This window comes from Podarcis bocagei (genome assembly GCF_964188305.1).
Source record: "Podarcis bocagei genome assembly, chromosome: 13".
NCBI lineage: Eukaryota > Metazoa > Chordata > Lepidosauria > Squamata > Lacertidae > Podarcis > Podarcis bocagei.
This window is the reverse complement of record NC_138138.1, coordinates 6,048,959-6,063,231: the sequence shown is the minus strand read 5'-3', so window position 1 is coordinate 6,063,231 and position 14,273 is coordinate 6,048,959. Positions and strand designations below refer to the sequence as shown.

Genomic DNA, 14,273 nt, shown 5'->3' with positions numbered 1-14,273 from the left:
AGTCCCCCCCCAGCCACCCAAGCCAGCCAGCTAGCGCTCTCTCTCTCTCTCTCTCTATCTCTCTCTCTCTCCCACCTGCATGTTTTCAGCAGCACCGGAGCACAGAGAGGAAGGAACGACACTCTGCTTTCCCCTCTGCTTGCCTGGAGGGGAGGGGCTTTTCCTGCTCTTTGTTCTGTTTGAGCAAACACAGCAACGAAACAGAAAAGGGTGGGCAGTAAGACCCTGAGGCAGAATGCAGGAAAGCAGCAACTTCCTCTTTTCAGGTTTCCCTTCTCCGTGAAGCGCGATTTGATTTTTGCCTGATTTTTCGGCTCCAGGGACCACACATTCGCTCAATAACACGCACAGACATTTCCCCTTCCTTTTTAGGAGAAAAAATCTGCGTGTTATAGAGAGAAAAATACGGTAACTTTTCTCATTAAAAGTCTATTTCTCCATTTTATTCATTTTATCCAAGCACACTAGTTTCGGTACAGGTCAAAATGTCCTCCTGTTGGTTGCTGCTTAACAAATGTTGTTCATTTTCTGCCTAACTTCAGATAAATGGATGGAACAATTTTAGTAGCAATTCAGTCCAGCAACGAAATGCTACGTTGAATGTATTAATAGTGCATTTGTTTGTAAACCCACTTTTAACCATTCCAGCACTCTGGCATTGGTGGAGCTGCAGCTGGCAAGAAGAACAGAACCTGGAAGAATCTGAAACAAATCCTTGCATCAGAAAGGGCATTGCCATGGCAACTCAATGATCCAAGCTGTAAGCTGCTTAGATGCTTTCCATGTATTTATAAATAACAGCTTTCTTGAAAATACACCTAAATTGTTTTCTCTGCATGAGATAGATTGTGACCAAGTTTCCCTATGCAATTAAAGATCAGGTGGGCATTTTTCACCATAAAAAGGAAAGGCACATGAATGAAATGACATGGAACTGGGGTATAAATTACCTGCAACGGGTGAGAAATGTGAATGCAAATAGCACAGCTTCACTTGGGACTGTCCACTGCTTTCTCTGTGTGTGTTACAGTGCCATCCTGTGCATGTCTGCTCAGAAGTAAGTCCTACTGAGTTCCTGTGTGAATTCAGTCTGCATATAACACAATTGGCACCTTTAAAAAAAAAGTCAGTCTTTCATAGTTGTCAGTAGATCCATTCTCTACTAGCTGTAATAGCAAAATACTAAGGACAGATAACAAGATAACATCATTGTCATGGCTATCTACCGTATTTTTCGCCCTATAGAACGCACTTTTCCCCCTCCAAAAATGAAGGGGAAATCTGGGTGCGTCCTATGGGGCGAATGCAGGCTTTTGCTGAAGCTTGGAGAGCAAGAGCACCGACCCCTCTCGCCCTCCAGGCTTCAGGAACACATCCACAGCCTAGGCAGCCCTGTGGGAGGTCCGGCAGGGATGTCTAGGCTGTGGATAGCAGCCTGCCGCCTGGCGCGAGGGGCGCCCTGAAGCAGAGCGGCGCCGGGCAGACATCCGCAGCGTGGGGAGCCTTGCAGGAGTTCCCCGCAGGGCTCCCCACACTGCAGATAGCAGCCTGCCGCCCGGCGGGCGGGACGCCCTGAAGCAGAGCGCCCCCCGCGCCTGGCAGACATCCGCAGCGTGGGGAGCCTTGCAGGAGTTCCCCGCAAAGCTCCCCACGCTGCGGATAGCAGCCTGCTGCCCAGCGCGAGGGGCGCCCTGAAGCAGAGCGCCCCCCGCGCCGGGCAGACATCCGCAGCGTGGGGAGCCTTGCAGGAGTTCCCCGCAAAGCTCCCCACGCTGCGGATAGCAGCCTGCCGCCCGGCGGGCGGGACACCCTGAAGCAGAGCGCCCCCGTGCCCGGCAGACATCCGCAGTGTGGGGAGCCTTGCAGGAGTTCCCCGCAAAGCTCCCCACGCTGCGGATAGCAGCCTGCCGCCCGGCGGGCAGGGCACCCTGATGCAGAGCGCCCCTCGCGCCGGGCAGACATGGGCCAGCCCCACAAGCTCGGGGGACAGCAGGGAGGCGCAGCGCCGCCATCCCGCTGTTCCTCGACCTGGTTCGGTTTCCCCGACCTGTTTTTTGGGGGGAAATAAAGGGGAAAAATTTTCCTTTATCCCCCCCCAAAAAAATTAGGTGCGTCCTATGGGGCGGAGCGTCCTATGGGACGAAAAATACGGTAGTTAACTTCCACAGGCAACTGGCTGGCTGCTGTAGGAAACAGAATATGGGAATTGTGTAACCTTGATCTAATTTAAGAATGCATATTCTCAAGAAATTAAGTTTTGCAAACCATACACCTTGAGTTTTCAGCCTAACAACTTTGTGTGAAGAGATTCTTTGAATTAACAATGAGGTGGTGTGCACATTTCAGTTGCAGCATTTTGGCAAGCCTCTAGTGTTCTGGTGCCCATACTTGTCAGCAGTACCTTGATAGTGCAAACATTTAAAAAATCAATGTAGGGCACTGACTTTCAGGCTTCTTGCCATCATGGAACTCTTTCCACAATTAATTTTCCACCAAGGAACTCTGAAGAATCACAGAATATTCTGGTTTGTGTTCTAGGGTGCACACTCAATTCATAGGAGACCTGCCTAGGGATTATTGAGCCTATGGAATCTCAGAAGCACATTCTCATATTCCCTAGAGGCTGTGCATTTCATGGTGTGGCTGGTATTCTCAGAAAACTACATTTTACAAGACCGATGATGGCAGACAATCTTCTCTGGTCAAGAAATCCCTGATAAGCAGTCAGTGACCCCCAGACTTCCTAGAAACACCACCGGACTAGAGTGGTAACAGCCAACCCAATCCTAAGATTTCTTGCAAGACTTCCCAATTAACTTGGTGTAACCTAAAACGTATAGACATAAGAAAAGAAAAGAAAGAAAATGTGTGTTTCTCATAGTAGAGCCATTGCTCTATTGTAGACCATCTGACTTAGATGTAGAGGGTTCTGGGTTCAGTCTTTGGCACCTTCCAGTAGAGATAGGAAATATTTCCTGGCTGAAACCCCGGAGAAGTGCTGTAAGTAAGTGTGGACAGTTTTGAACTAACTGGATTTGGTATAAAGCACCTTCCCTTGATCTATGTTCAGAACATGGGCTAAGAAATGTGCTAAGAAAGCAAAAAGGACTGTAGCTGGAAACCAAGCAGTGCTGATACAACTTTGGTCAGGAGGTTATTTGAGCTAGTGTCTTACTTTGGATGTAATGCTACACCTCTGCAATACTATATTTATTTTATTTACAAATGTATAACACCCTATTCTTTGTCAGATACACTCAGACTTATAGCTGGACTGGATGTTATGGCTGCAGAGTAACTCACAACATGATGATGCTCCCAACTCATGCGGTGAGTTACTCTAATGATGTGGCAGCGGAGAGGATTAGTCCTGTGGGAGTGGCCACTTCCCCATAGGGACAGTAACATCTCCATTAACTCCCAGTGTAAAACGTAGCCCCTTTAATATTTTTTGCAGCCACTTAATTAGGATTAAAGGAAAGTGGCAGTAGAAGGCTGACACTTTGTTAGACTTTAATTCTTTGCGCAGAAATAAATGTGCCGCTAAGTGTTTTTCAGCATGCTGGCCTTAGCCTGGTGTGTTCCTAGTGCCTTGTAGCTGGCAACCTGCTGATGATGCTATTTCTACTTCATTCTCTGGTTTCAGAAATAAATTTGCATATATTAGAAAGGTGGTTAGAAAGCAAACAGTTGAAGGGTGTAAAAACATCTGCTCGAGAGTATTTTTCAGAAGATATTCATGCCATACATAATGATTAAAAGAAGCTGATCTGCTAACTTGGAAATGCTTCAGCCATAAAATCTGTACTGAAATCATCTGAGAGGAAGCGAGCTACAAAGACAGAAAATAGCTTTGTGGTGAATATATGCTGAAATTAAGGATATTTTAAAGCACTTTGCCTGTAGAAATGTTTGCTTGTGGCAGTGTTTGCTATTACTCCCCAAGCAGCTCCAGTGACTAGGAATTTCCAACTCCTCATTTAAGCATTCACACAATTTTCTAGGTCATTGACCAGGCTTAAAGTGGTACACGCTTAAAGATTTATCTGATTTAAAAGATTAGTGTATGCTCTCTCCACGCACCCTGGATTATATTAGTCTTGAGCAATGTTTGTGGTCTTATAATATGAGAGGCATATGCCAAAGGCTGTGTTTTGCATATATAATGCTGGTGAACCTGCAAGCTACAGGGTGTTCAAAAAATAACTATACACCTTGGACAATGTAATATAGTAGGTGTATGGTTACTTTTTGAACACCCTGTATTTGCAATATATAACAGCAATTTCTCCCAGCCAGTTGCCTACATTTAGGTTCCACTTTCAGATCTGGAGACTAAACTGTTCCTCTGATCTATCACCAGAGATCTGCACCAATAGTTGGTACAAAGGCACATACATTTCCCTTCTGTGTCAAATGTCCTATTGGATGCATCTTTCAATGTGACTAGAGATGCATATCAACATCCGAGGTCACAGGTCATTGTGCATAACTAATTGCCCACATGGGTGGCGCTGTGGTCTAAACCACTGAGACTCTTGGGCTTGCTGATCAGAAGGTAGGCGGTTCAAATCCCCGCGATGGATTGAGCTCCCGTTGCTCGGTCCCAGCTCCTGCCAACCTAGCAGTTCAAAAGCATGGCAGTGCAAGGAGATAAATAGGGACCGCTCCGGCAGGAAGGTAAACAGTGTTTCCGTGCGCTGCTCTGGTTTCGGCAGAAGCGGCTTAGTCATGCTGGCCACATGACCCGGAAAAACTGTCTGCGGACAAACGTTGGCTCCCTCGACCAGTAAAGCGAGATGAGCGCCGCAACCCCAGAGTTGTTCACAACTGAACCTAACTGTCAGGGGTCCTTTACCTTTACCTTTTTACTGCTGAATTGGGATCTTTGTTTTTATCTTTCTCTCTTGCTATTTATAATTAGCATTTTGTATTAGTCATTTAGCACCATAAATGTGCATACTAATTTATTTATTTTTAAAGTAACAACAAAAAAACAGATTCCTGCTTCACAGGAGCTTACAATCTAAAATTTGATGCAGGGGATGCAATGTTAAAAAGAAGGGTAAACAGTGAAAGAATATGTTCGGTTCAGTGACACACACTTAGGTAGATGAGAAGTAAGGGAATAAGCCAAAGTCTTAATGGAAAAGGAGGTTTATGGAGGTTTGAAGGAAGAAAAACAGGTAACTTAATGTAATTGGGAGTTCCAGGCGCAAGGGAGAAAAGGTGGTAATTTGAGAGATTGCGTGATCAGTCCTATATGTTTCTACTCAGAAGTCTCATAGAATGGAGTGAGGCTTATTTATAAGTTAACGGGTATAAGATTGCATCCTAAGAACTTTGGATGACTGGGGATGGAGCTGGAGAGCAAGGGTCCTGGGCAACGATAAATCAGTTTGTGTGGGTGGAGAGATAAGGCTGAGAGGCAACACCATGAAGTATTTGAAGCTGCAAATAAGTATGTGCTAGATGTGGGAGTGAAAGAGAAAGTTTGTGTGGGGATTTTAAAAGAGGCACCATGTAGTCTGTGATGCCACATCTGGAGCAAAATTGGTGAAACCACTATTTAAGACAATAATTTGAGTAATGTCAGCATTTAATTTGGTTTAGTACTTGCTAGTGGTGTGCTTCACATTGTTTCACTAGGCAATGCAACCTGACTTCCATGCTTAAAAAAAGGTAAAGGACCCCTGACAGTTAAGTCCAGTTGCGAACGACTCTGGGGTTGCAGTGCTCATCTCGCTTTACTGGCCGAGGGAGCCGGCGTTTTCCGCAGACAGTTTTTCCGGGTCATGTGGTCAGTTCTGGCAAACCAGAGCAGGGCACGGAAACACCGTTTACCTTCCCGCTGGAGCAGTACCTATTTATCTACTTACACTTTTTGGTGTGCTTTCAAACTGCTAGGTTGGCAGGAGTTGGGACCAAGCACCGGGAGCTCACCCCGTCGCAGGGATTCGAACCGCCAACCTTCCGATCGGCAAGCCCAAGGCTTAGTGGGGATTAATGCTTTCTGCAAATGCATTCAAGCTGACAAAGCTAGTGTGCTCTGCATGTGAACAATGTCCTGCCATCACTGCCACTAGCCTCTCTCTCGATTAAGGGTGTGGATTCTCAGGGACTGGAAACAGGACTCAAGTCAAATTGATGGAATGATTCTAGTCAGGCCTCAGGCCCAAGAATTTGTAAATTAAGAACTGCTTTCCAAAAAGAGGTTAAACGAAGAATTGAATGCTTCTTTCTCTCTTTCTGGCACACCTCCAGATTTCAGCATAGATGCTCCTCCTTCCTTTAAACCAGCCAAGAAATACTCTGATATTTCAGGACTTCCTGTAAGTATTTTTCTTTTCATATTTCTTTGATTGGCTTTGGTCTTACTCTGTCCTTATTCAAACTCCTGCACAGAGGGATGGTTGTAAATAGCAGTAACAAGTTCTCCCTGTTCTGGGGAACCCTGTAGTACTTTTGGACACTTATCCTCAATTGGGAGAATTGTAAAGGCAGACAAGCCTCTTGGAAAAACCAACCTGTCGCTGCAAATCTTCTTCAAAGTATAACCAAAGGACAGCATTGGCTGGGCTGTATGGCACACACTGTCAGTTCACCCAGAACAATGGTGAGGTCCAGCCAGTCTGCCTAGTATTTTTAGGAACTGATTATTTACCCTAAAACATGCCCCAGTGCTCTCTACAACACACTTGCATTCTCTGCAGGTGGAAAGTTTAAAGAAAAAAACTACTCTGGCTGTACAATAAAACACACATTTAACAATTTGCCTCAAGACAGTAGGGCCTATGATCTGTTATTTAACTCCTATTTACTGTATTTTTTGCTCTATAAGACTCACTTTTTCCCTCCTAAAAAGTAAGGGGAAATGTGTGTGCGTCTTATGGAGCTAATGCAGGCTGCGTAGCTATCCCAGAAGCCAGAACAGCAAGAGGGATTGCTGCTTTCGCTGTGCAGCGATCCCTCTTGTTGTTCTGGCTTCTGAGATTCAGAATATTTTTTTCCTTGTTTTCCTCCTCCAAAAACTAGGTGCGTCTTATGGTCTGGTGCATCTTATAGAGCAAAAAATACGGTAGTTCCTTTCAGAGTAAAACCCTTCCCCCAGGTGGCTTACAGAAGATAATTAGTTTCATGTAAATACAGGATAATTTAGTTTCATATTTATTTATTTTCAGCATTTAAATCCTGCCCTTTATGCTTTCATGATGGCTTACAAAAATCAGTTCTAAGACAGTTCCTGCCCTTAGACTCACAATTTTGAAAGATATGATGAAGAGAAAGGACTCAGGGGCGTCTTACCCATAGAGGCAACTGGTGTGGGGCACCAGGGCGCCAAGTTCTGGAGGGCGCCAGGGAAGAGGCAGAGGCTGGGCACAGCAGCGCCGCGGCCGGAGCCTCCGCCTCTTCCCCCCCCCAGAGGAGCCGCCCTCCAGCTGCTGCCAGCAGCGCCGTAAAAGGGTCGGCAACTCTGGGAAATTGGGGGGGGGCACCGGAGGGACCTTTGCACCACAGCGCTGGATATACTTAAGACAGCCCTGAAAGGACTGCATAGGTGGAGAAAAAAGGAAGCTCAAGCAAGATTTCTTAGAGTTGCAGCCAATGTCAGTGGCGATTCTGGCAGTCTTGTCCTTGATAAAGATCAATCCCTCCCTTAAACACCCCCCCATTCATATCCAGGAGCAAAGCTGGTGACCACAGGAACCAGGTTCTGCCCACCTTTGACGTCACACAGCGGGAAGGGGCCTCTGGTAGCCTTTTGAGACCTGCCTTTGTAGGTTCAGGCCAAAATTCCTACCTAGGAGAACAGCTCAGCCCCTCCCTTGAATTGGATGAGTCCTGTTTCACTAAGGAAACTGTCGCAGGTGTAAACACACCTTATGCCTTTTTATGGCTGTTTGGAAACTGGGAAATTCAAAAGGACAGTTGCCAGAAACGAACCAATATGAGTTACTTTCATGGAGTGCTTTCTAAGGGTTAAAAAGGTAAAGGACCCTTGACAGTTAAGTCCAGTTGCGAACGACTCTGGGACGCTCATCTCACTTTATTGGCTGAGGGAACCGACGTTTGTCCACAGACAGTTTTGCCGGGTCATGTGGCAGCATGACTAAGCCGCTTCTGGTGAAACCAGAGCAGTGCACGGAAAAGCTGTGGTTGCATAATTCTGTAAAGAGTCTTGATCATTAAAATGGAGAAGGCAGTGAACATTTTCATCCAGATGCTGTTTGTAATTTTTAAACCGGCATTTGGAAACGGTTGGGGCCTGCAGAGGAGGGGATCCTGCACCGCCACATGATCTGCATGTGGGGATCTCTGGTTTGCTCCCTCCAGGAGCAGAACTGGGAAAGACTCTAGCCTGAGAAGTTGGCGAGCTGGCAGAGAAGACAGGGCTGGGCTAGAGGGATCAGTGGCCTATCTGACCAGGACCGTCTTAAGCATATGTCGACCTTTTTTTAGGGAGGGAACACCAGCAGCAGTGGAGGAAGCCTTTTGGGATGGGACAGTGCTGCTGTTGACGCGCCCAGCTTTGCAGGCTGGAGGAGGTGGGCAGCAGCTGGAGGGCGGCTCCTCCAGTGGGGAAGAGGCAGGGGCTGGATGCAGCTTAGCTGGCCGCTTTGTGCCACAATGGCCACGGCAGGCAGAGGCTCCGGGTGCGGCGCTGCTTTGGCGTGGCATGGCGGAGGTTGGCAAGGGCGGCAAGCGGGCCAGGGGAGCCGGCCCCGTGGAGATCCGTAGCGCCTGATGCCTGGCTCGAAAATGGCCAGCAGGAGGGGTGCTGCGCGTGCCTGCGCCTCAACCTGCTGGGTGAGCAAGCACACCGACCAAGCGGGTCTGCACCAAGTGAGCGAGGGTTAGTGCGCTGCTCCCGCCGAGTGTTGCCTCGGTTTTTAGCCTTTAGAATTCAGTGCCTACAGGCTAAAAGGGGGGAAACCGAGCCAACGCTCGGCAGGAGCGGCACACGTGCACTCAGCGCACTCGTTCAGTGTTCCACGGACTCTCAGCCGGCGCCCTCCAAAACTTGGCGCCCCGCACCACTAGCATCTATGGGTAAGACGGCCCTGCATCTGACACAGTTTAAGGCAGCTTCGTTTGCAGCATGTCCAGCTGTTACTTTTGCTCCTTGCATAAAGGTGTCCATCAGCTCTGCTACTTTCCAGAACTTCACGGCACAGGCAGTTCTCAACAAGGATGTGGAGTAGCCCATCTGCCAGAGGCGTGTAGAGGAGCTGATGGGAGCCCCCATGTATAGTGTTCCAGGGCTACACTAGAAAAGCAACGTCCATTGCAATGGGCCCACCCCTGAGGTTGGGGCAGGCTCAGTGCGCTTCCTAAATCGAAAGGGGTGGATCATGCAAAGTATTAGCTTTTGCCTCAGCATGTCATCATTTTTTAATATTGTCATTCTGCAGCCATCATATTAAAACAAGAGTTTCATTTAGGGGCTGCATTTGCACTTTTTAGATTTCTCTTGAAATTTAAAAGATGAGCCCCTGGTCATATTAATGCAACAGAAATTTCATTCAACGCTGGAGGTGGGGAGAATTAAGTGCTCAAACATCTGCCTCCTTTTAAAGACAAACAGCCCTGTTGCTATAGCAACAAAGATAATTATATATAGCTCAGCTCTGTCTGTGGTCTTCACCCTAAGCTTACAGAAGTGTAAGACTTTTTCTCATCAAAGTACAGTGTTACTTTTATCTAACTTATTGTATAATTTGGGAGTGAAATTTATATATTCCAATGTAATTTATATAACCCCATTGCAGTTTTGCTGGTATGCAGCAATGTCTCAGTGTCTTATTTCCTAAGATGAAGAATATGAATTGAAGATAAGTTAAGGCCACACAGTTTTTGCATTGCTGTTGTAAATTTATCTAGATAGTTTTAAATAGAAAATATTGCTGCTGGAATATCTCTCTAGGCATCCATCAGTGTCTAAATGTTTCTCCAGGAAGAATCAGGAACTCCACCAGGCATAACACTCAAATCACAAAGTTATATTGTGGGTTCATTTGCCTCCTCTCACACCACTGATGGAAAACTCGACACAAGACTATAATAGGCATTGAGAGACCCATCTTCTTCCATGAATTTGTCCAGTCCCCTTTTAAAACTGCCTAAATCCCATTGTTAATTATATGCTATCTGAGGAAGTACTTATTTTGTCTATCTGGATCCGACAGCCAATCAATTTCATTGAATTTTATAGACCACAACTAAGCTTAAAGTCTTGTGTCAGGTTTTCAGGCTGCTAAATGGAACCTCCATACTCAGAAGAACTATACCTTCTGAATGCCAGTTCTTGTTGGGCAAACGATCTTTATTTTATTTTCTTACATTTATAACCCTACCTTTCTTCCGTCATGGAACCCAAGGCAGCCTGCATGTGGTTCTCCAGTGCTTACCCACCCAGGATAGTTTGCTGGCACTCGCTGAATGTTGCTGTTAGACCAGGGGTCAGCAACCTTTTTCAGCCGTGGGTCCCTCAGACCATGTGGTGGACCGGACTATATATTGAAAAAAAAAAAATGAACAAATTCCTATGCCCCACAAATAACCCAGAGATGCATTTTAAAGAAAAGGACACATTCTACTCATGTAAAAACATGCTGATTCCCGGACCCTCTGCGGGCTGGATTGAGAAGGCGATTGGGCCTCATCAGGCCCCCGGGCCTTAGGTTGCCTACCCCTGTGTTAGACAATCCCATGAAGTCTGTTTATTCAGAAATCTAGCTCTGCAGGTTAGCTGTGAGAAAGGAATGCTGATGAGCATTCAGAAAGTAAGCTTGTAGGTGTACATTGTCAGACCTAGTTCTTCTAACTTCCTGTAATAGGTATGAGTTACTTGTGCGTAAGCTGGTGCCTTTCTTGGTTAATTTGCCTTGTTAAACCTTTCTGACTTCACAGCCCCTTCTCATCGCAGCTGCCTCAGTCACTGGCAGAATCCGTCAGTGGGCGTTTCTTGAACCTCTTCCAACATAAAAGTTGTTTGACACCCAGTCTCCTCCTCCTCTCACTGCGCGGGAGTCTTCTGCGCAGGGAAGGCGTGGGTAGTGGAGTACCTGGGCTCTCCTCACTGATGTCCAGTGAAGAGTCCTGGAGCCCTCTCTCCACTTCCCCCGTCTGCCTCCCTTTATCCCCTGTGTTGCGCTGATTGGCTTCCCCCTCTACTGAGCTGTTTCTCCCCCTGGTGCTGGGTCCTTTGCCAGCATCATCTGGGAGCCTCCCCTTCACCTCTCCCTCCGATGTCAGCTCCCTGACACTTCCCATCCATTTGTTGTTGTAACCTGCCTTACATAATACAATTAAATATCTTGCCTGTTTATATGTTATTTATTGACATGGTTCTCTAAAGGGAGGAGATCACAGAAATGCAGTTATTTGGATTCACTGTTAACAGTGTTTGTTTCTTTAGCTGTTGGTGGAAATTAACATTTCACAAGTAAACCACATAAAGAACTATTTAACTGCTAGGAATCTGGATGAGCAACACCATGGTGACCAGTCATTTCCTTTTGCTCTTTACATCGTGTTTTGTGATCTTGAAATAATTATGATTTCAAAAGCTGTGCTAAAGTTGCAAAAATATATTCAAGAATATCACCATCATTTTATTAAGGAGACAATACGCCTTTTTAGGGCAAACAACGGGGGAGAACCATTTCCATAATGCCCTGATTGTATATTTCAGAGGGAGAAGTGGCTGGGGCTAGCCTGCTAGTTTAGTTGGACCTTTGCTTTAATTCATTATGGTGTGACCAGCATATTTTCACCTGTTTTAAAAGTGTGTGTGTTTTCACAATTTTCAGCTCAGATGTTTGTGTGTGTTCTTCTTTTAGGCAAACTACACTGACCCACAGAGCAAACTGAGATTTAGTACCATTGAGGAGTTTGCCTACATTCGGATGCTTCCTTCTGATGTTGTTATGGGTTACCTCACTCTAAGGAAAGCATCAACTGTGGTTCCCTGAGAAGAGGAAACAAAAGCCAAAGCCTTGGGAATCACTGTGTGTATATAATAGGTCAAAGTTCTTCAAAATAAAATATGAATTATAATTATTGATTTAACCTTGATGCTTATATTTCCTTTGTAAACAATTTGAGCAATGTATCATTGTATTGGAGCCACACTTACAATATTCCACATTTTATACATTCAGTACTTTTCTTCCAAGGTTTTTTTATTTCTGGGTGTTAGTTTTGGCTTCTTACATTTTTCTCTTGAAGCGTCTTGACGTGACCTATATTTTTCATGAGATATGCTGCTGTCTTATATCTCTGAAGGCACTGGCAAATAGGAAAACTACCTAAAGAAGTACTGTGTACATACAATTGGTTGGGGGATGTTAAGGCAGCAATCTTACATGCAGTTACTTAGGAGTAAGCTGCATTGAACTTAATGGGGCTTACTTCTCAGTAGATGTGTATAGAATTGCGAAGTCTTTCTGCTAGTAAGCTGGTAAACGAAAGCAGATGTATAATTATGTTCTGCCAGCCTGGCTTGTGGTTGGAAAATTATACGGTTCCATACGAAGAGGGTACGTTAGCAATTTCTTTCACTTTCCCCCCCTGCATCAGAAAGAGTACTGCAGTACTCAAACGAAAAGTTACTTCCTTTCTTTGCTTTTGGACCAACCCTTTTTAACACTCCAAATCTCTTGGAGAGTTAGCAACAACCTTGCATAAATCTGATTTAAAGGAGCAGACCCTTATTAGGGAGTTAACTTCCACTTTCTTTTACTTTTATTTGCTTTTATAAAAGCGCAAAATCAACCACAGAACAAAATCATCACAGAAAGGAGGTATGAAATATCAAAGCAGAGACAAAGAGGGGGGCAGAGACATGCGTATTCCATTCCAGGCTTTTGATATAATGCAAATTATGACGTGTCTATGAAAATAGAAACTTCACTTTTGAGTCAGAGGCTTTACAAGAGTTATGAGACGATAGTGACATTTAAGAATCACACAGACAAAAACACACCCAGAGAAGATCTGGTTAAATAAAACTGCCATAAACTTACATTTTTCCTGGACACTGAATACCAGCAAACGATAGAAGTTCAACAGCTCTTTCAGAAAATATGCAAGCTTGTGCAGTGCGACAGATTTCTAGAGGAAGAGAATTCCATAACTTTGGGTAAAAAGGTAACGGTACCATATTTTTCGCTCCATAGGGCGCACCAGACTATAGGGCGCACCTAGTTTTTAGGGGGGAAATAAAGAAAAACAATTTTATTTTCCCCACCCCAGCCCCCAGAACAGGTCCAGGAGCGGCGGCAAGATTGTGCCCAACCTCGCCGCCGCTCCCAGAGCTTGCAAGGCCTGGGGACAGGGGAAGCCCGAGCTTCCCCCGACCCCAGAACAGGCTGCTATCCGCAAGCCTTCGGAGCCCGAAAGCTTGCGGATAGCTGCCTGAAACCCAGGGAGCGCAGCGGGAGTTGGCGCTGCGCTCCCCAGGCTTCAGGCTGCAGGCAGCTATCTGCAAGCCTTCGGAGCCCAGCGGGAACTCCCGCCGCGCTCAGAAGGCTTGTGGATAGCTGCCTGAAGCCTGCATTCGCTCCATAGGACACACACACATTTCCCCTTCATTTTTGGTGGGGGGGGGAGTGCGTCCTATAGAGCGAAAAATACAGTACCCCCTGACCATTAGGTCCAGTTGTGAACGACTCTGGGGTTGCGGTGCTCATCTCAGTCTATAGGCCAAGGGAGCCGACGTTTGTCCGCAGACAGCTTCCAGGTAGTTAACCACAAACGCATCTCTTTGGGCCCTTGCTATTTGAATCTGGTGCCTCAGCAGTACATTCAGGAACGTCTTTTCAGTTGTTCTCAATGATTGTGTAGTACAAAGAAAACAAACTCTTGAGTTATGCTGGGCTTAGGCTGGTGTGGGCTTTATTGGTTAAAAAACAACACCTTGAATTGCACCTGTGAAACACTAGGGCATAATACAGATGATGATACCTTCCTCAGCAAAGAGTTGGCAGAAGAGCAGAAACAGAATTCGGTATTTTCCAAGAGCAACTAATGCAATGCATAAGGGAGGATGGATTCAGAATGAGCACTCGGATCAAGCAAATCTGACATTCACGATGTGCACCTGTTTAGTAATGATTCATCTTTTATTTACACACATTTTTCTATAATATAGCTAATAATAATAATAATAATAGTAAGCACTTTTAATTATTCTGTCAACATTATCCTTTAAATGTGCCAGCTTTGGGCAGCTGGCACACTCTATGGGAGAATGGGCAGGGGCGCATTCT

General features: G+C 45.7%; 1 protein-coding gene across 1 annotated transcript in view; it reads left to right on the top strand.

Annotated features, from left to right (window-relative positions):
* INO80C (INO80 complex subunit C) overlaps window positions 1-12,072 on the top strand; it is a 31,366-nt gene extending 19,294 nt beyond the window's left edge. Inside the window, exons 3-5 of the mRNA XM_081166930.1 lie at window positions 649-760; window positions 6,265-6,332; window positions 11,844-12,072. Coding sequence (XP_081023056.1) covers window positions 649-760; window positions 6,265-6,332; window positions 11,844-11,975 — 312 coding nt within the window. The 3' untranslated portion in view covers window positions 11,976-12,072. The remainder of the gene's footprint in view (window positions 1-648; window positions 761-6,264; window positions 6,333-11,843) is intronic.
* Window positions 12,073-14,273: the final 2,201 nt, after the last annotated feature.